General features: G+C 44.5%; 3 protein-coding genes across 4 annotated transcripts; 2 read left to right on the top strand and 1 right to left on the bottom strand.

The window, feature by feature from the left end:
- The first annotated feature begins 939 nt into the window (after positions 1–939).
- On the top strand, positions 940–8013 carry prr5a (proline rich 5a (renal)). 2 transcript variants are annotated; one of them, XM_076142314.1, is made up of 11 exons: positions 940–1210; positions 2711–2841; positions 4219–4344; positions 4438–4518; positions 5073–5121; positions 5289–5346; positions 5439–5530; positions 5633–5773; positions 5914–6049; positions 6139–6417; positions 6603–8013. In XM_076142314.1, exons 2-11 carry the CDS (start codon positions 2711–2713, stop codon positions 6890–6892), a joined length of 1383 nt encoding a protein of 460 aa, XP_075998429.1. In that variant the 5' UTR covers positions 940–1210; the 3' UTR covers positions 6893–8013. The 2 variants fall into 2 exon arrangements, with proteins under 2 accessions (XP_075998429.1, XP_075998428.1); XM_076142313.1 differs by lacking the exon at positions 940–1210 and adding an exon at positions 2077–2233.
- A 433-nt stretch (positions 8014–8446) lies between these two features.
- LOC142992046 (transmembrane protein 60-like) lies at positions 8447–9944 on the top strand. The gene is made up of 2 exons (XM_076142316.1): positions 8447–8609; positions 8839–9944. The coding sequence occupies exon 2, from the start codon at positions 8904–8906 to the stop codon at positions 9306–9308; it is 405 nt and encodes a 134-aa protein (XP_075998431.1). The 5' UTR covers positions 8447–8609; positions 8839–8903; the 3' UTR covers positions 9309–9944.
- Positions 9945–10278: 334 nt separating this feature from the next.
- LOC142992043 (lysine-specific demethylase RSBN1L-like) lies at positions 10279–20483 on the bottom strand. The gene is made up of 8 exons (XM_076142311.1): positions 19991–20483; positions 19621–19746; positions 18551–19206; positions 14473–14610; positions 14194–14336; positions 13850–14017; positions 13427–13538; positions 10279–13049 (listed from the first exon to the last, which is right to left on the bottom strand). Exons 1-8 carry the CDS (start codon positions 20475–20477, stop codon positions 11331–11333), a joined length of 3549 nt encoding a protein of 1182 aa, XP_075998426.1. The 5' UTR covers positions 20478–20483; the 3' UTR covers positions 10279–11330.
- Between the last annotated feature and the right edge of the window lie 729 nt (positions 20484–21212).

Raw genomic sequence — 21212 nt, 5'->3', positions numbered from 1 at the left:
TCTGTGTATCTGCTTCCGTTGATAAGTCATGCAGTAAGTTCATTCTTAAGCACATTAATTGCATTCACGTGAGATAAGTGATAACTGTATCTGAATGAATGGAGTGTCTATTCCACAGTAAAGATCAGTAATAATACTATTACATAAGTATAAGGATAATAATGATGATGCACACATAACAAATGGGAAAATAGAAGTAGCAGCAGTAAAGTTAGTTTTCATCTCTTCTTCTAAAATAACTATTGTAATCTCAGTTCTACATCTGACTCCAATTTTAGATTCCTGTGATGCACTGACGTTGATAGATTGTTTGTCCGAATATCTCCCCTCCCTTTGCAGGTGCCTACTGCATTCAAGAAGAAGAGGACCAGAGGCAACATTGACAACATCTCAGGAGTGTTCAAACGATCTCACCAAACTAGAAAGACTGTTTTGGCTCCATTGCGATTTACATCCTACCAGTTTTGACATAATTAAACAAAGGCCTGTCGGACCGTGTTCATATTTCCTGCTAGTCTCTTACACCAGGGACTTCTATAGAGTTTCTAGTTTTTTTAATCTACACTAACCAGTGGAGTCGGTTATTTACATTAGGGATCATGAAAATACAAGATTACTTACAAAATGCACGTACCGACAGATGGCAGGACTCCCGCTGTGTTAAACAGTATAGATTGGGGTCAGTGCTGCTACACTGACACACTACAGCACTAAAATTGCGTGAACTGCTGTGCTACTGCTAACATGATATATAGGGAGTAGGATTGTAGGCGTTCATTTAAGGGCCTGTACAGCATATGCATCTCCTAATGTAGTTACATACCGTATCTTTATTTGTTGTGTTAATGTCACATGTAAGGCTGCTTGGATAATAGCTTATTATTATTATTATTATTGTTATTATTATTAGCGTGAGGCTAGGAACGGTGCGCGCGCGCGTGCTGCTCGTGCGCGCGGGTCCAGCGCGGCCACGCGTCCAGGTTGCCTTTGCATCTCGTCAAAACAAAGCGGGGGCGAGCAGGCAAGCGGCGGTGCATGCTTCATGAATGAGTCCCCCTCTAGCGCACCGCAGCCCGGACTCTTCATCTGACTGCGCCCTGGTGCCGTGTGTGGACACAGTCCTGCGGGGAGCCGCGGAGCAGCCGGCTGCCGATGAATAAACACTATACAACCGATTCATCCCGTCAGGAACAACACGGCAGAAGGAACGGTGAGTCCGGAATACGATGGGCGGGCAGAGGCGCATCACATATGGCAACTTTGTGGCCATTACGGGCTAGTTTTTACCTATGTTGGTGTTATAACGCATATGTGCTAGTACACATGTGTTCGCAAGATAGTGATCGTGTTTATCGTGCTACTTCAGTTGCCTCGGGTTGAAAAAACCGAAACAAAACCTCCACGTACACGCGACAGGCTGGTACATTCCCCCCTGCTGGATAAACGTGGACTGTTGATTGCGTGTGAAAGCGATTTATTGGCTTATCCTAATGGAAGCAGACACGGCGGAATAGCGATAGGCCGCAAAAACAATAGGATAGAGGAGTAGAAATAAGTGGCATCGAGCTGACTGTGGGCGCCCCAAAAAGGGATACAGGAGGGGGGGGGGGGGGGGGGGGGGGACAAAAGCAGAAATGCCCAGACTGGCGTGGCTTGGCGTGGCATGTCGGGAAGACGTGTGTGTGCGTGTGTGTGTGTGGTCCGTCTGTCTGTCTGTGCGTCTGCCTGCCTGCCTTCCTGCCTGTCTTCCTTCTGTGTTTGGCTCGGAAGTGATCTTTGTCTCATCCGTTCCTCCTGAAAATAGACAAGTCACCCATTTTATCACTTGCACGCAGGGCGCTAGTAAAGGGGGGCTTGTGTTGTGTCTTTTGTCTCGTCTAGTTGTGACACCCAGACTGTTGTTCTCCCCTCTGACCAGGGGATGGTGCCTTTCTGTGTACAGTGTGGCTCCCTACGTGCAGACACCCAAACAGCCTCTAGAATGTCATATTTTTAGTAAATCATGGCTACGTGGCCTTTACGGGAATAACACACACACGCGCACACGCACACACACTGGCACTCACGGTGACTTTTTACGCACTGTGCTTGTTTGCGGTAAGGTTAGTGTGTGTACGGTAAAGTCTGATTACAAAACACCCTCCCTTAATGTTGAAATAACCGTCACTGTCTGAAGAAGGAAACGGAATCCTATAAGTGCTGCAGTGGGGTTCCTCTCTAAACCATGACCGAGGTATGTAGTTTGATTCCCAATCCGCGCTGCAACTTCGGTTTTACCTGTTTATCTATTTCCGTTTGTTGATTGTTTTGAAGTACAATTCTGTAACAGAGATGAGAGATAGGTAGCACGTTTCAGTCATTTAACTTGAAACGGATCCGTTTCACTCTTGTACAGCCGTGTGTGTGCGTGTATTTGTGTGTGTGTGTGTGTCAGAAAATGTGTTTACCAAAGTTTGAATAAGTGTTAATCATTGTAGTTAAGCAAACATTCATTGATTTTAAAATAGGAGGATTTGTGTTTCTAAGTTGAATTAGTCACACATTGCTGTTTTTATTTTTTTATTAACTTTAGGTCAGATTAAATGCAGTCATTTGTCTCAAGGAACATTTTAGGGCCTTTTGTCACTAATTGCTGTTTCATTGACAAAAGTATATATTAACCGGCAAGGAAATTGATAATGAAAGTGATCATGTCTCCTGTGATGGACAGATGCTTGATGGACTCCGGCGGAGACACGCCTCTCGGCCCTCCCCCCGACCCCTATCCCTCAACTTCAGCACCTTCTCGGCCCCGCCCCCCAGCCCAGATATGGACAGCAGCAGTGATCATCCAATCAGGAGGTAAGGATCTGCTCCATGGGATTAACATTTCAGAATATGCATCATATTGGATAATACATTAAGCATTCATTAGCCTTCATAACAATCCAAAGTCATGAGCTGCTTGTGCGTTGCTGCGGCACACGTTGACCCAATCACAATGACCTCCCGGTTGGATATGTGGTAGATTGTTTCATTTTGTGAGTATATCTCAGCGAAGTGTCTGGTTGTTGATTTACACGGCAAGCTTTCCATGTTTGTGTGTGTGGGTGTTGAAGGGGTCTGTTGTTTACTGTGTTGCCGTCTGCAGAGAGTTTGTGGACTGTGTGTGTGTAGTTTTGAACCCATCATATCATATAATTGCTCAGAGTTTGACTTTTCAACAACCGCAACTGGAAATAATAAGTATTTATGCACCACGTTTTTTGTATTTATTGTAATTACATATCAGGACGTACGTTTAGAGGCATAATCTGTGATCCCTATGTAGATATCTGAACCTAATTTAATCCTGTTTTGTGGTGCTGTCAAAGGTTTATTTATATTAGAAATGTTCATAAAAATGTCTGCAAAATACCTAATTCCAGTAGTTTTTACATTATTAAGACAAATCAAAGGCTTTGCTAAGATATCAAGCATTGTGGCTTTAATGTTGTAGTCAGTATAGTTTTGGAGTTTGGAGTTGAAAGTGAATCGATAAAACTGACACTATGTTTCACACATTCTTCTACTTATTAACTTTATTGTATTTGTTGTTCTTTACCATTCTATACCAGCTGTGTTGAAATGGGAAGAGCAGGAAAATGGTCGTTAGTGTTTTGCATTGTGGGAGCTCTTCCTGTCCCTGTTGTTGCTTATAATGAACTGGACAACTTCCTCCTCCTCCTTCATCTCCTCACTGTACACTGACAAACACAACAAAGTCCCCACTGCTTTGGTCTGCTCACCCTGCTGTTCCCCTCACATCTGTGTTCTGCATAAATATTTGTGAGCATCAATGCACTTATTGTACTGCAATAGTGGGGGAGAGGGAGGAAGAGTATGCAGCATTAGAACATGTGCTATTGTTTCCTCCTCTTCTGAGACCTCAGGCGGTGTGGTGACACTGTGGCCCACCTCTTTGCTCAGCTCCACCCATCCTTCTCTTAACACCCTTCCTCTCTCTCACCATGCATCATTCTGTCCTACTTCTTCCCTTTTCTCCTCTGTCACCAGGTCCTCTTTGTATTGTCATTGTGCTTTTTTCCCTCCGCTCCCTCTCTCCGTTTTCCCCTCCAGCTCTCTGCTCATGTTTCCTCCCTGTGCCTGTGGATGTCGGTTCATGGCCTGACCCTCTTTCTCTCCCGTCCAGCACTTAGTCCAGACTCTTGTTTCTTTATCTCCTATTGCGGTCATGAGGACCCTGCATAGGCTGAAGTTGATGAGCTCCCCCAGCCTCAGCGAGCTGGGAAAGAGCGACAAAGGATCACCAGAGGACAGAGGGGAGAAACAGAAGAGAGCAGGAGCCAATGCCACGTGGAACAGGTACTTCAACTTTTTACTTTTCACACTTTTCAATCATTTATATTTATTTATGACATTATTGTACATGGGCTGCATGTGTGTTTGGCATTGCAGTATCCACAATGCTGTCATTGCAGTCTTCCAGAAGAAGGGTTTGGCAGATAATGAGCTTTACATCCTAAATGAGGGTGTCCGGTAAGTTCACACACACAAACACAGCGTAAACCAACTCTTGTTGTTCCTTATTTTAGATTGTTGATGTCATTCTCTTCTAAGTATAGTGTACAGTCATAATTGTATGTTGTCTGAAAGCTGACTGCATGGTTTCAAGTAAATGAGCTTGTTGATGTTTATGACATGAGGCCTGGGGAATCACGTGGTCATGACAGATATCTCATTATCTTTCTAAAGCAGACACATTCCTTCTTTCATATCAACTTCTACCAAGCTCAGTAAACACATTACCAAAGCAGGTCAAATACCATGTGGAGGTCCAAGACTGGCATTTATTTGGGTTTCTGTCTTTTCCTACATATACAACTTTTTAATAAAGAAACATAGTCTTTCTTAGTATATTGGCTTAAAATCCCATGGCTTCAGTTTATGAAAATTCACTGTATTGTCCAGCTAAATGCATTTAAGTGTTGATTGATAATTGATAATTATAAATGAGAAGATAGCAGCACTGACACGTGTTACTGATAACATCAAATCGCAAAGAAACACTGATGTCATGTATGTTCTCTCAGGCATCTGCTGAAGACAGAGTTGGGGTCCTTCTTCACCGAATACCTTCAGGTAATAGAGCTTTGAGACTGATTGAAATAGGAGGATTGCCCTCCATTTGCTACAGACCTGTTTGCAACAATTCAGTTCCTAAATTCCACTGTAAAATCAGGCAGATGTCTAGTAATAGTGTTGATGTGTTGAATGTTTTCATCACATCTGCTCATTGTGTCTCACAGAACCAGCTGCTGACAAAAGGCATGGTCATTCTAAGGGACAAAATCAGATTCTATGAAGGTAGGAATGCTGTTAAACTGCCTATGGTCTGTACGAGTTAATCGATGGAGCATATCAGCTTTCTTTACGCTTTGCCTGTGTGATTGATGCAGGTCAGAAGTTGCTGGACTCTCTGGCAGAGACCTGGGACTTCTTCTTCTGTGATGTTCTCTCAATGCTGCAGGCCATCTTCCATCCGGTTCAGGTTTGTGCTCCTTTGACATTTTTTCAACCATCATAAATACCTTTTGCTCTCACTCATAGATTTACTGAGATCTGTATTTCCGTCCTTCCTTCCTCCGTTCAGGGTAAGGAGCCGTCTGTGCGACAGCTAGCCCTGCTTCACTTCAGGAACACCATAGTCCTGAGTGTGAAGTTAGAGGACGCCCTGTCCCGACCGCGAGCTCGTGTGCCCCCCTCTGTTACCCAGATGCTGCTTATTCTACAGGTAGACCTACAACCATGAATACAAACATTATTAGTTAGTAAAGAGTATTAGTATGTAAAGCTGTACTCATGTAATGAATTGAAAAGCTGTGGTTAAGCCCACATATTCCATCGGTGTGATTGTGTCCTGTTTGTTTACAGGGGGTCCATGAGTCACGTGGAGTGAATGAGGAATACCTGAGGTTAGAGTCCCTGGTTCAGAAGGTGGTCTGCCCTTACCTGGGCACCCATGGGCTCTTTTCTGGGGAGGATGATGAGGCCCAGTGCTGTGTTCTAGGTGAGGCTCAATCACAGGAAAGCAGATTAATAGCTCACATGTCTGAATGTTGCGTTAGTAACCATCTTTCCATCTTCTTTGTTTTTCAGAGAAGCGTTTACAGTGGGGCTGGCCTAAGTCTGCAGATCAACCGTCTAAAAACCCTGTAGTCCGATCTAAAAGCTACAACATCCCTCTGCTGCTGACCCCAGTGGCTGAGTACGACCCAGATCCCAGCTTGGTTGTCAGCGGAGGTATTAGGCGGCACTCAGCCTGTGAGATCATATCCTGCCTGGAGGAACAAGGACTTGCCTATGCTGACCTGGCTTCTGGGTCGGAACTGTGCAGCGCCTCCACCAACAGGCTTTGTGTGGGATCTCAGTTCAATGGTACATAACTATTTGGAATGTCTTTGTCCATGGTCATTGTATAATTAAAACAACTCCAACAAGCCCACTCTCCACAGAAACAATAAGATCACTCTTATTTGGAGTTTGCAGAGTGAAATAGATCACCACAAAGCTCTTTATGTTACAGGTGTTTTGACTAAATGCAGCCTCCCTCTCATCCGCAGGTATTGTACAAGCAGGAGCCAGTGCCAGGAACATGCCACCTCTACCGTCCCCCCCCATCCTTCCCATGCGTTCCTCAGGAGCGCTCCACGGTACCGAGGCCACAACAACAATGACTGACCTGAGTAAAGGCGCATCTTCCACACCTCCCAGCGAATCATCCAGCCCTGAAACCATAATCGGACAGGTGTTAGAGTCTGCAGACTCAGACTCAGATGGGATATTCATTGATTTCCCACCCCACTCAGAGGCTATGGGATACGCCTGTGAGAGCAGGCAGAGCACTGTGTAGCTGGGATTGACTTTAGGAAGCCTCCCTCCATCCAGTGTGTACTGAAATATTTTGGGAGAAGGGTTACAGAAGCCGTACAGCTACATTCAATTAAATGGGTACATCTTCCTTTTTTTTGTACATTCCACAACGAGTCCATTTCAATTGAAACCGTGGTTGGGTGAAAACCTTGTAATATCAAAATTTCAGCTTTTCAATAACTAACAAAAGCCTAAATTTGAAAGCAAAAAATTACTAACTAATAACTAATTGACTTGTGAAATAAAGATGTTTTCCCCTTTTTCACTTGTGTTTGACACTATCCTGTGTGCACTGAAAGGCTTGCATGAACCCACACAGGTTAGATAATTAACTTATCCATTGATGGGCAACCATTCGATCGGTACATAAATACAAAAAGAGATTTGCTACAAGGTTTCCACAGAACAGCATTTCTTTTCTTATATCTGTTGAGGACCATTTACATGGACAAACAACAGAAACTTTGCTGACTAGTTAGATCAGCTTTGGAATTTCACTGATTTGTTTTGTGTGTATGTTTTTGAACGTCATAGCAGCTTCAATATTTTCTCTTATACTCTGTTTTCGGTTGGTAAGCAGCAACATGGCAATGAGCTTCTCTGCTCTCACTTTCATATCATGTCTTCTGAAACTGTGGACTGTTGAGTAGTTTTTAAGGTCAGTGCTCATAGAGTCCTGACGCAGACGTCCTTTCTGACGAGATCAGTATGGCGGCAGGTTGCAGTTGCTTTTCTGTATTAGCCTTGGTACAACAGGAGTTTGAGGGGAAAATGATTGTTTATTGTTTACATTTGACAAAGAAATGAACATTTTGAATGAATGTTGTCTCACACACTGTATTTTGCACCACCACTACCTTGTAAATACAGTAAGTGCATTGTCAGCTTTTAGGACAGCTAGATATTGTGAAGTGAGCTTTTACCATGAAATGATCTGAGATTTTAATAAGGGCTTTTTAACTGAATCTTTTTCAATGATGTTTTACCTCAAGGATTTTGTACTTTACTTTTATGACAATCTACGATGTCTATGGAGTTTGTATTTGTATTAATTTGTTATACTAGCCCAGTAAAAATGAATTAAATTTGAATAACATGTAATCCACCGTTTCTCTCCTTCTGTTTTTGAACGGACTGAATTGCTCACCAAATTTTTTTAATATAGATACATTTTTATAATTGATATAATTATGGATTTAACAAATAATTACCTGATATGTAAGTCATGAGAAAATTAATTGCCAAATATTTCAATTTAACTAATCCTGATTTGTTTGTAATTGTGGAGAGTTATGGGCATTGTTTAAACTAAATTAACGATACATTAGTCAAAAATAATGTACAGATTAACCAATATTTTTCGTAGAATTATAATGATAATAAAAATAATAATAACTACTTTCCGCCCTAGATAAAATAATATTGCAGCTCACAATACCAAACTATTCAGTTTAGCAAGAGAGTGCCTCCTTCAAAATAAGACACATTAACTTTAACTACTCTGCTTTTGGTTTGAAAAGGCCGGAAGTGTTGGTGAAGCAAGCTTCGCCTGAACTCCTCTATTCATGTCGGCCGGCAGCTTTGTTGTGTAAAGTAACTGCGTGTTTTTATATGCTGACATTTGTCTTCATGGTGGACCGCTGCTTGAATACATCGCGGTCATTACATAAAGCAGTTACGTTCGTCCGGTGAATTTGGTAAGAAACATGTCAACTGTGTTTGTGGCGGTTTGCTGGTGCTTGGTAACTAGCTAGCTAACGTTACCATAACAGCTGTGGGGCTGCTCAGTAAGCTAAAGTAGCAGTCAAGAGCTTTATCGTGTTCAAAGTAAATGACACTGTGCTTCTTATGTCTGCACGTTCAAACATACTTTAAAGTACCACCTTAAGTCTTTTCAGGGAAAGTCTTGTGTTGGTTTGTTTGTAGACCTCGGTGCCTCTCCGTCGTTGTGGTCTTCAGCTTTAGGTGTGGATGACCATCAGCCTCTGTAGATGAAGATGTCCCTGGCCCAACGAGTGCTCCTCTCCTGGTTCTTCGCCCTGATCTTCCTCATAATGCTTGTCCTCAAGCTGGACTCCAAAATCCATTGGAACTGGTTCCTCATCTTCCTTCCTGTCTGGACATTTGACACCATCCTCATCCTCATGCTGGTGGTGAAGATGGCAGGTCGCTGTAAGCCCGATTTTGACCCCCGGGAAGGAGAGCAGAGCTTGAAGCGGAGGTTGTGGTACTTGGCCGCCCTGCTGCTTAAACTGGCCTTCTGTCTGACTCTGTGTTCCCGCCTGGAGAGGCTCATTGACATGTGGCTCAGCGTGGTGTGTGTCCCTCTATGGGTGCTGCTGGGTGGGGCACTGGTGGAGCTGGGTCACAGCGTCTTCAACCACAGGAGGGACTGAACCAGAGGACCCTGCAGTACACTTTTGGGGGGGGGATGCACTAAATGGGAGGCAGCTTGAACCCACGGGTCTGCCTGTCTGTGGCTCTACTGGGGCCGCCTGTTCAGAAGAAGGTGAACCTGACACCAGTCACACAGAAAAGCCAGTCTGGCTTTGTTTAGGCATTTCGGCCTTCCGGCTTCTTTTTCAGCGACAGGAGTAGATGAGATGGTGTATTGGGTTGGGGGAACAAAATGGTTTTTGTTAAATTACATATAAACTTGGCTTCTGCTGGCAAATGGGACTTTATTCATGACATAGAAGAATGTTGAAGAAATTCTCACCAGGCGGAGGCACAGGATTCCTCCGCCGGCCCATGTCAGCTGTCCCCCTGACAAGTAGTTTCCATTTAGGGTCATTTCATTCTAAATGCAAAAACATTAAAGCGATCTATTTAAGAGAGACAGAGGGAAATTATTTTTTTACATTGAAGTCTCCTAGAATGCCTATTGAAAATGCTGGAACCTTTGGAAACAGAAAATGCTGTGCTTTTCTTAGTAAAGCTGTTCATCTGTCATCTTGCAGTTACAGTAAAAGTATATACAATCTATTTATTTATTCACTTAAGGCTTTTTTTCTGTCACAGAATGTATAGAAGATTAGCCAGAAGGGTTCACCGCATCTTCCATGAAGATTATTGAATGAGACTTGTATGTAATCAGGGTGTATCTGACACGATTCATCATTAAGATCAAACACATGTATACCTTATTGTACTCTTTTACTTTGTTAGGAAGAGAGCTTAAATATGTGACTTTTGATCACTGCCATTGTCTAAATACACAGTGTGTTTAACAGCATGAAATAAGCCAAACTCTTTGACGCACTATGTGTCAGACACATGATGCCCCTGTGTGAATACACTGTTGGAGACGTACATTAAAGTGAATCCTGGTTAACAAAAATGGTAAAACTAAAAGGTCAACTTCCATGTGTGATGATTACACCACTTTTTCTTGGATTTGGCCAAAGACATGAGGTAAACTCGTGCTGCCTGTCCCAAAATATGTGTGTTACTGTTAGTCAGGCTGGACTTCAATGTATTTGCAAATGTGTGGTTTTTTTTTAAATGTTTAGTTTACATTATTCCTTGAACCATTACCTGCAATCCCAAACAAACCCATTTAAAAGGGAGAAAAAGAAAGACAATCCCACTGGCAGCATGCATGTATCACGCAGAAAATGCACTAAGTAACATTTAAGTCAATATTTTTGAACCATTTATTGAGAGGTTCAGATCAGAGTATAAATCACACTACCAAGTCTTATCTTAGGAAATAAAATGTATTTACAACAAAATTCACATAATCGGTTTCAAATAAAAACAGACGGTAAATGATATAAATAAGTTCTATGGAAAATAAAACTTGTCTTACAAAAAATATATGCAATTTCTGTATACATTTTCTCACATTGGTGCTCATATTTCTATACTGTACAGTTTTGGTACATACAGTATCATTTACAGCCCTGTGTGAGTCAGATTCCAGTCTGGAAACAACCTCTTACGCGGATTTTGGAGTGTCAAACTACAAACCACATCTCCTGATGCGATGTGGCCGAGAGGATTTCGGCGTCAGTTCTGGTCAGTGACTCGCTGACGTCTGAACGAGGGGGAAATCCCTATAGCGGGGCGATAAGGTGGGCTGTTTTCAGACTGGCTTGTCGAGTACCTAAAATAGGTGTTTTAAGAGCGAAGCTAAGTAGTGCACAGGCACTGACACACAGGTCACATAACATTTATATAGAGCCTACATACATTCGCTAACAAACGTGAAGTGAGCTACTTAGCTTACATTCTTAGGCAATGTTAAAACACTCAAACAGTGCATCCTCCTGTCAGTGAAGTAATGGAATGCATCCGTCCACCTATTAGAACCTTCTGAGAGAAACAGGTGCGTGTTTGAAGGATCCATTTGGAAGTATTTTGACAAAGCCTTGGCGTAAGTTGTACAGTAAAAAGAAGACTAGACATCTAGACATTCATATTAAGAAATCTTTCTGTGTTTGGGGTGTGTGTGTTTTTAAGGGCGATTTTAAAGAGTGCTGTTGGGGTCTGGTGTCCTGTAGGGGGGGCGCAGGTTTGCCCTGCGTCCCGTCCTTTATTTTTGGTCCTCTAGAGGGCACAACTGTCCGGCTGTCGGACCCAGGCTTAGAGGACGTGCCTCGAGAGTCACTGTGGTGGTGGGTCTTAGGTCTACTGTCTGTGAATGAAAGGGCCAGAGTCTGGTGGCTGTCCATGGGCTTAAAGAGGTCAAAGGTGATGAGCGTCCGTGGTGGTTTGTGTTCGGGACCTGAGGCAGGGTTCGGTTTCTTCCTCTCCTCTTTGCTGTTGACGTCTTTGTCCCTCTTGACCTCTTTCTTTACTTGAGCGTTGGCCAGCTTGGGGGCGCCCGTCTTCCCATCCTCCCTCGCCAACTTCGCTGGAGCCGCCTGTGTAGTGGAAGTGTTGCTCTCCTTGCCCTCCCTGGGCCCACTTTTCTCCTTCCTCCCATGCGAGGACTTGTGTTTGTGCACGCAGACGTCTCGAGCCTCCTCTTTGTCCGGCCGCGGGTGAGGTGCCGCCTGCACGCCTCCTCTGTCTTTATCGTACTCCTTCTCTCTCTTGACGTGCGGTTGCGTCTTTTGAGCCGGGGCCGAGTCAGACTCCTTGGTCCACTTCTCCTCCCTCTGGGTGGGCAAAGAAGCGTGCGAGGCTTTGCTGCCATCTCTTGTCCGCTCCTCTTCCTCTTTTTTCTTCAACTGCAGCGGTGGCTGTGTCGGTGTACTACCCTCCCTCGCACCCTCTGCCTTAACTTTGTCCCGTTCTCTCGTTCTTTCCTTGTCTTTATCCCGGTCCTTCCCCCTATCCTTTTTATCCTTTTCCTTGTCTTTACTCCTCTCCTTGTCCTTCTTCTCCTTCTCTTTCATCCTTTCTCTTTCCTCTCTCTCTTTGTCTTTCCCCTTTCCTTTTTCCTTCTTGATCAGTGGTGTGGTGTACGGGCTGGCGTTACTATCTTTAGTTTTCTCTTTCAGACTGGGCACAGGTGTCTTTTGCTGCCTGTCTTCCTCCACATCACTCTCCTTCCTAATTTGTAGTGACTTTAGAGGTGCACTCTCCTCTCCTGCCTCTTCATGGCCTCTCTGCAGTGTCTGCTGGCTGCCTGCACTTCCCTCTGCCCCTCCCTTACCTTCCTCTACATCACCTTCCTCTGCCTTGGACTGCATTAATGTTTGAGATGGTACAATTTCCTCTCTCTCCGTTTTGACAAAAGGTGGCGATTGTGTGGGTGACAAGTCCTCCATCTCCGCACTGTTGTCTTGCTCTTCCTCTTTTATAAACAGTGTCGGTGCTTGTGAGTGTGCCTCCTCCCTTCCCTCTGCGTCCTCCTCTTCCTGCTTTGATACCATCCTCACGGCGGGGTCGCAAGCCTCATCCTCATCATCTTCCTCCTCCTCGTCTTTGACGCAAAGCGATATTTCTTTCGACTGGCATTTCTCCTCTTCCCCCTCCTCCTCGGCGTCCTCCTTCCCTTCATGTTGGTGGTACTGTTTCAGCCGGATGTGCCAGGCCAGACTGCAGACGGCGGACACGGTCTTGAACTGGTGGACCACTCCTCTGGGAATGAAGTAGATGTCGTCATGGTACAGTTGGATACGGGCATATCGAATCCCCTCCCTCCTCAATTGGTTCAGCTTGGCGTCGTCGATCCACTGCACACACTAGGGAGACAGAGACGGGAACACACACCGTTTTAGTCCCCCGGTTTTTCCAAAATTAAGCATTTAAATGATTTAACTGAAGATGCCTGGATTATATAAACAGCATTTTCAAAATTAAGGTTTCTTCAGCCTAAACTGTTATATTCATATTTCAGCCGCGAGCGGAAAAACAAAATCACACTTACCACACATTGGGTTTGTTTAACCAGTGTGAATCCACAGCTCATAGAGCAATAATGTTTCTATGATTACCTGCAGTTTCAATACACTGCGCTCACCAATTTAGAACTGAGACAAACAGTTTTTTTGACGGCCGTGGTGTAAATCTGTCATTGTGTAACAGCAAACCAGAACCAGGGTTAAGTAGTGAGGCCCACCTGTGACAGCGGAGGTTCATGAAGGTCCAGCTGCAGCCGCATGACCACGTCGGGGAAATCTCCAGCATGGAAACACACCACGTCTTTGGTGATCCGGGCAGGAGCTTCAGTACTGTAAGGCAGGAAAGAGTCCTGGTCAGTGTGCGGGCTGAGAAGCAGACACATGCAGCAGCACTAAACTGGTCCACCCTGATATTGAGACGCTAAGGCCCTCGGTTCCCAGAGTCCTGGTTTTCTGTTCCCAGTGCAGTCAATTTGCTCTGTGAAACCAGATGCCTCATAATGGCTGCACTGTAATCTGTCATTTTCATGTCTCATCATCTAGTGTGTCCCAGCTTTCAACATTTCTAACTTTTGTCCGGGGGAGGACCAAAGATGGCCTCTGTAACTACTGCGTGTGTGCGTGTGCGTGTATGTACTCACTCCTCTCCGCAGCGCACGGCCTTCAGCACGCCTACAGCAGCGGTCGTTTGTCTTTCAAACCCCTGACCAATGTGGTCAGCGTGGGCTCTCGTCCGGTCCTCAAACAGCATCTCCCGGGGCTCGCTGGCTCGAGGGAGGTACTGCAGGTTCTTTATCTCATTGGTGGACCTGAAAAGTGGTTTGTTTCCAACAGTCAGGATAGAAATGGTTTTGGTCCTGTGCAGATACGATTGCTCAGGTGTAAGTTTGGCTACATGAGCTCTACTTCACACTCGAGTCTTTATTGCGAGAGTTGAGGATGCAGGAGATTCACTTCCTGTACCACACTGAATACCGTGACCCACCTTTTCCTTTTGAAGGGTGATTTTGGCATGTCAGCCATAGGGATCATCTGTTCACCGGGTCTGACCCACATGATGGGGCCATCGTCACTCTCAGTGGGGCTCTGGAGCCTCAGACTGGAAAACGTTCCCCAGGGCAAAGTCCGCTGCAAACCACAGGCTGTGTGTTACACAATGATTCACACTAACACACACACACAGTAGAGATGGGTGTTCACACAGCTACCAGCTCTGCAGACATACTGTTTATACACACACACAGACATAACAAATCACACTAACCTCCAGAAAGGGCGATCGCTCCAGCAAGTTGATGAACTCGGGGAAGTAATCTCCCACCTCCTCATCCACGGCTCCTACCAGGCTGACCTGTCGCATGGCCCCGGCACGGTATGTTCCCTGGGAGTACGTTCGCTTCACCTGCAGCAGGAAACCGTACAAAAGAGTTCAGATCCTCCCCAACAGGTTCCGACAAGTCTCTGTTTAACAAAACACCTACGCCTTTTAAACATCCTACGTTAGGGCTCCTGTCGCAGCAAACATATTTGTCTTGTAAATGAGGTCAATGTGTTTTAATTTAACATAATGATCTATTTTATAAATCCGGTGCGACTGCCTTTGGTACAGAGCCACTTAGGATCTGTTTCCAGTTGACAGGTTGTTAAAACGTTGTGGGTCTTTGGTGGAGCTCTGAGACACTTGGCAGTCATCATGGGAGGCAGATGTCAGCTCACGACAAAGAAAAGCAAAGCTATAAATACTGTGAGGGAGAAAAGACTGGAGATAAACTGCCAAAAACCTCTGAAGTGTTTTCCAGCACAATGACTCACACTTTATCAGTGGGAATCTGCAAAATAGTAAATTCGGAGATCAAACAGACGTGACAGATGTAGATCGACAACAAAAATTGGACTTGTTCAAAAAGGCCCGGTCTTATGTAACACAGGGCCGACTGCAACAGGAAGCCAAGGCACGGATGAAGAAGGTCAGCAGAAGAGAGTATCATCTTCACCGGTGACCGAGTCTGGCTCATAAATCTTTGTTAGCACCGAAGCACTGGGACAAGCTTTAGACTCAAACCCTGACATGTCCACACACACACACACACAAACTAGAGCAAATATGACAGGGAGGCTTGATTGGACTAAGACTCAAAGCAGTGTTAGGGGCCTGCGTTACAAAGACGACTCAACACTGTCAACTGTGCAGAAAATATGATACACAACTCCCTATAGCAACACAGGGAAGGACAAACTGAACCAAATCACATTTCCATGAAATTTACATGAAAGGCCACAGCAAACGTCGACACTACAGTTTTGTCAAGGGCCACCTCTGGATACACTTCTTGTGAAATCATGTCGGAGCTTTCTTCTGTCTAATATTTGACTTCCATATTCTCCCCATAGACACACAAATCAAACACAAAGCCTCAATCATTTAGGCTTGATGGGATTCTTTCCTCTGTCCATTGTCGGCGGGCAGAGAGACGGCAGTGTCCACTTCCAAGTTGTTGGATATTTATAATTTATATAGCGTGTTCACACACCATCTGAGCGGGTGTCTAAACACTGAAATAAGCAGCGACAGAGGGGCGGTGTTAATCCGCGCCACGATGACAATCCTACACATCGGACCACTGCACTACACGGCGCCTTTTGTGAAGTTGATGCTTTCAGTTGTTGTTGACGCTGCGTCAGAGGTGTCCCTGGCCGTCGTGGCGGCGTGGCCCCCGCCCGTACGATCCAATTACATGGGATAGAATGTTTAGTCTTTTAACAACCCATACAGATGTGGACTAAATTCACATGGACCACTCAGGCTTGGGCAATAAAAAGACAAAACAATAAAAAAGAACATCTATTATGAGAGGTATTGTATTGTGTCTATTGTAGTGGTGACAGGAAAACAACAAGACGGGCTGTCAACAACATGCAGACTAAACCAGCAGCCTGGCATTAAGCCCCATTTTCAAACATATATTAAGAATGACTGAACTTTTCTTTTTCTAAATATACTGCAGTCGACATTTATGTGTTTTTGTTTTAGGCCGATATAAAACCTAAGTGATCCAGCGGTGAATCAACTTATTTATGTGTCTAAAAGTATATTGTAGAAATAGAGTAAAGGAGGTTGTGGACTGGAGCTCTTTAGTTTTACAGAGGAGTACAGGGGACAAACTGTGACCTTGGTGTCTTGACATTTATCATAAAATGAGTAAAGAACATAATTTAGTCGGTGAAAAATGGTTTATGTTCTTTCTGGGGGGATTTTTCACGTTTATGGGTTTAATGTTTCAAAATGTCAGTCTGCGAAAAGAGGTCAGCAAGACACAAAGATAGACGGACAGGTACTTTACTGATCTCCAGGGAAATGTGCCCAAACCTCAAAGCCCCTGCGTCCCTAAAAGGGTCTGGGGGGCAAAGGGAACATTAGAATTCTAAAAGGTTCCACAGTGCATAAACCTCTACAGACAGACTGCAAGTGATTCATCTGTCTTTGCCTGTTTGAGAGACGTACAGTATCCACACGCACAGAGCAAAGAGAAGCAACTCTCTTTCTGGCGCCATATTCCACAGAAGAGGACTCGCAGCTCCTGCAGGACAGTGATCCTTAACGTGTGTGGAAGCTTTACCAAGGCCCGCTTGACGGAAGTGACAGGCGTGCTGACCTACGTGGCTTTAGCTCCAGTCACAAGACCCCCGACACACCCGACGTCTTTTCATGACAAAAAAAAAGGGCAGAACACGCTGAAACGCCACAAAAGGCCCAGTGGAGAGCTCAAAAACACTGATTCTTAAAATGAGATGTGAGGCGCCCTGAGGACCCCTGACACATCGCCTGGAGGGCCTGCGGAAAATAAGATTTACTGTGATAAAAATTGTGCTGCGTTATTAAAAAGTGCACGGCGTCCATCACTTGTGCCGGGCTATAAATGACACACAGCACTAAATCCAGCACTCCCACTTGTTAGCTTTGTGCCAGTAGGAACTCCTATGATTGTTACACACCATGTCAGTCTAATAACAACTTCAGCTGTAGATCAATCTTTCACATAACTCAAGGGGCATAGAACACTGACGCTCAACGATCGGAGCACGGCTTGATAGCGCGGATGCAGTCTGTGCCGCTGAGCATTAACCTGCTAAACGAGGAAATTAGAGAGAGAAACACCGACTCTGAATTGATTATGAAGGCCAATAAGAGGCCAAAGTGCATGAAGTGCCTCAAGCTGCAAGTGAACAAAGCCAGAATGTGAAACGAGCGTAATACAAATCTGATTTACAAGACAACTGGTCTCTCTGGTCTGAGACGGATTAAGAACACCTGAGCTGCACATACCTGCCAGATAATGATGCCAGACACAGGGCAAGCTGTGATGACAGGTAAAGGTGGATATAACATGATGCTATGTTGCTTAAGAAAAACACATTACAACTGAGATGATATTGAATAATTTAAAAAAGAGGTTATTGGTAGGAGAATTGTGTAATCTCATATGGACTTGAGCAGAAATGTAATGTTGTGTTTCTATGATTTTGCACCAAATATGTGCCTTTTTTGTGAAATGTTTTCATAAACAAAATCAGAAGCCCGAAAGAGATAGAAAAACAGTCATTTCAGATTAAGCATTAGAGTCGATTTCCTTTTGATCCATGAGTTGCAGTCCAATACACAAGTCATCAATCTACTGCCGGATTTGCTATTAGGAAGAAAGCTTAATGAAGACAACAAAAAAACATTTAAAAAAAAATCCTTAAACCAGAATAATCAGAGACACACAACATTAAGGATTAACACTTATTTTTCTAGAAGTGGTATGAAAGTAAAGAAATAACTCAAGGCACTCACACTTACTCTGCCAAGGTTCAAACTGAATATGTGGGTATTTGACTACACACAGGCCTTGTTGTCTTCTTTGACTCAGAAATGAATAAGCTTTCTTCGGGGACAACACTGGGTGGCTCACGTGCAAACCAAACTTTGCTTGAATGTGCAATATAAATGACAAAAGAGCATTCTAACTGTAGTTGTAGGAATCATAGTAAGTGAGGTAAGTGGGAACGCAAGGGATAATACAGAACCTCTGCATGACACCCTACACACCAAACACCTTTAAAACTGGACTTAAATTAAAAGTGTGTGGAAAGGAGAGAAGCTTTAGTCACTGACAGTCTGGTCAAAACTGTGGACAAAACTTCAACACACACAATGTCAGTGTTTGCGAGCTCATGGGCACTGCGGCAGTTGAGGCTGTGGTGTGTCAGAGCAGTTTGACACATCCATGTGAACGGTGCAGCCTACTTGTTTTAACACAAACAACAGTAAAGGATAAAACCCACCGAAACAACATTCTCACCTGAGAGTAGAAGTTGACCATGGTTGTTGTCTCTATGTCCTTCTTCCCCAGCACCTCCATCTTCACTGGTGAGTTTGGAAAATTGTAGGAGAAATAATCCAGGAAGTCTGGGAGGTACGACGCCGCTCCGTGAATGATTCCCATCACAAAACTAGCAGCCTGGTCCTCGTTCTCGCTGAACGACAGGGCAACAAACTCCTGGGCAAAGCGCTGCATCTCGGCGGGAGACAGGCAAGTCAGCTGCTCGCTGTAAGCATGTGCCACTGATGCTCCACCGTTGGCCTGCTGCTCGACGTGCATCAGACGGCCGTATTCCAGACCAGAAAGGCCCGGTACAGGGGTGCAGTGGAGCGGGGAGCTGTAGGTAGGGGCAGTGATGGGACGATCCTGCTGGTCCTGCTGATGTGGCGCCGCAGTGTGGAGGACACTGCCGCTGCTGCTGCTGTTGTTGTTGTTGCCGTTGATTCGGCCAAGGAACTCGGGGAGATCCAGAGACACTCCTGAGCACACCGTCTGACTCGAGCGGTGATACATTTTGGGTCGACTGTGCCGCTCCTTCTCCCGCTCACCATCTTTGTGCTTCTTTTTCTTCTTCTTCTTGAGTTTTTTCAGTAGGAGGTCTTCCTCTGAACCAGCTTTGGGCTTCACCTTAGACTCTATGGGGAGACAGAGAAGAAATTGTTGTTTTTAAAAATGGAACATGAAGTTCGTAGAATATGTCATATCACAATTTCCACTCGCTGGGACTTTGCCAACTTCTTTTCACAAATACATTTTACTGCACTTGAAGACTACTATATATTTAGTGTTTATGTGGTGTGTGTCAATGTTCTACACATTTATGGCAGGAATAAGCAAAGTTTAAATGTTAATATAGCCAATACAAGACAATGTGATATTCATTCAAACTTGACATTAAATTGGTACTGAAGAATTTTGCATAAAAACGACTTATATTCTATTAAAGTTGAGACAAAAATTCACTTGCAGCCTTGACACTGTAAAAACAAATGGCTCACACAAGACTGACAATTTAAAGAAATAACCTGAGAACACTTTTAGATTCCTACCTTTCTCTGGAGAAATCACTTCTCCGTTCTCTTTTGCAATGTCATGCACAGGTGGCAAATTGTGGTTTTTCCACTCTTTACTCTTCTCTTTCTTCTTCTCCCTCTCTTTCTCCTTCACAGGATGATCTGAAAAGAGCAGATAACGGAGATGAAACGTTGGAGCATCCACGCTGGAGACAACCACCACCAAACATTTCCACGTGTATGTATCACCATCTGGGCCTAATAAATACTGGGGCCTGCGGCAGCGCGAATTATGTAATACTTCAGTAACGCATAATATAACAGTTGTGTTTTAGATGTAGTTTTGCGTTTGGCCCCGGTGTGTGTGTGCGCGGAGCGGTGTACGGCACAGACCGGGGTGTCCTACCTCTCTGTAGCATTTTCATGTCGCCGTTCTCCGTCTTTGTATGGCAGCTAGCTGGGCTCACTTTCTCCACAACCGCGGCTAAACTCCGCTGCGCTTCACTGCTTTTCTCTTTCTCCTTGTGTCGTTTCTCCTTCGCCCTTTTCACTTTCGGGGGAGAGGCCAGGAAGTTGCTAATCTTGAAGATTTTCCGAGCGGGAGTAGCTGGCAGCGCCGCGGCGGAGTGGCTCGCCTTGGCCGGGCCGAAACTCCATTTCGCTGGGCTCCCACAACTCTGCTTCCCGTTGTGTTTTTCCCCTGCGCACACCTCTCCGTTCACTTTCCGGTGCTTCAGGCTTTTCTCCTCCACTCGGACTTTCTTTGTAGGTGGCGGGTAAATGTCGCTGGAAGACTGCGGTCGACTCTCCGGTGGCCGCTTAGCTATCAGGGGTTTAGGGGAATTTGTTTTGCTGTTTGCTGCGAAATGCATGGAGTCCACGGACTCGGCCATCTTGGAAGTTTCTATTTTTTACGGTCAGACGTAACTGGTGCGTGCGAGCCAGGCGAGGGGCGGGGCTTAGCTACATACGTCACACGCAGGACGTAGGGACTGGAGGAGCGAATAGGACTGTTTACTTCCACACAACAGACAAACTCGTAAATAAACAAAGAACCCGATGTCAGAGAAACATTTTTATTTTTGAATAAACACATATGCCCAACCTTAAAGACCGTTTACAAAGAGCAGTTTTGAAAGCAGCAGGTTCTGGAATTGGAACGCAGACTGAGCAGGTTCAATAATGTAGGTCTGTGCTGCCTCCTCTGGCACCGCAGAGCTGCAATAACAAGGCGACGCATTTATGGCTCTTTTGTGGCGCCTTATGTTTTGTTCTAATGAGCTCCGATTCTCGTACTGACATGCGAAAAAATACAGATAAAAGAACGTATGCAAAGACAATTCACGAATTAAATTAACTCCTCTCAAATATTTTTTTTGGTATCAAATTTGCTGTTAGAGTCAGAGATAAACAGTGTGATGGCTATTTCATGATATATAAATGTGACACAATTGTTGTAAATCTGTTAGTTCGAATGACAAGTTTGAATTAAATCACTGTTGTATTTATTGGATGACATCACTCTTTTAGTTTGCTTTCAGTACATTTGCTAAAGGCAATTTCCTAATTATGATAATATATATATATTTTTAATTTATTAGAAAATGGTGTGTACGACAGTGTGTTAT

The sequence above is a fragment of the Genypterus blacodes genome, unplaced genomic scaffold, assembly GCF_046128005.1.
Source record: "Genypterus blacodes isolate CSIRO-AG114 ecotype Tasmania unplaced genomic scaffold, CSIRO-AGI_Gbla_v1 ptg000021l_1, whole genome shotgun sequence".
Classification (NCBI taxonomy): domain Eukaryota; kingdom Metazoa; phylum Chordata; class Actinopteri; order Ophidiiformes; family Ophidiidae; genus Genypterus; species Genypterus blacodes.
The sequence above is the reverse complement of the archived record's forward strand: the minus strand, read 5'-3'. Positions and strand labels throughout refer to the sequence as shown.

What these genes read in the sequence shown, in the direction of transcription:
- LOC142992046 (XM_076142316.1), top strand. Translation starts at nt 8,904, where the DNA reads ATGAAGATGTCCCTGGCCCAACGAGTGCTCCTCTCCTGGTTCTTCGCC.
- prr5a (XM_076142313.1), top strand. An exon ending in CCATCTTCCATCCGGTTCAG is followed by an intron (nt 5,531 to 5,632) that starts GTTTGTGCTCCT and finishes TCCTCCGTTCAG; the next exon opens with GGTAAGGAGCCGTCTGTGCG. An exon ending in GGCCCAGTGCTGTGTTCTAG is followed by an intron (nt 6,050 to 6,138) that starts GTGAGGCTCAAT and finishes TTTGTTTTTCAG; the next exon opens with AGAAGCGTTTACAGTGGGGC.
- LOC142992043 (XM_076142311.1), bottom strand. Translation starts at nt 20,477, where the DNA reads ATGGCCGAGTCCGTGGACTCCATGCATTTCGCAGCAAACAGCAAAACA. An exon ending in AGCGATCGCCCTTTCTGGAG is followed by an intron (nt 14,337 to 14,472) that starts GTTAGTGTGATT and finishes TGTGGTTTGCAG; the next exon opens with CGGACTTTGCCCTGGGGAAC. An exon ending in ATGAACCTCCGCTGTCACAG is followed by an intron (nt 13,050 to 13,426) that starts GTGGGCCTCACT and finishes CTGTCTCCCTAG; the next exon opens with TGTGTGCAGTGGATCGACGA.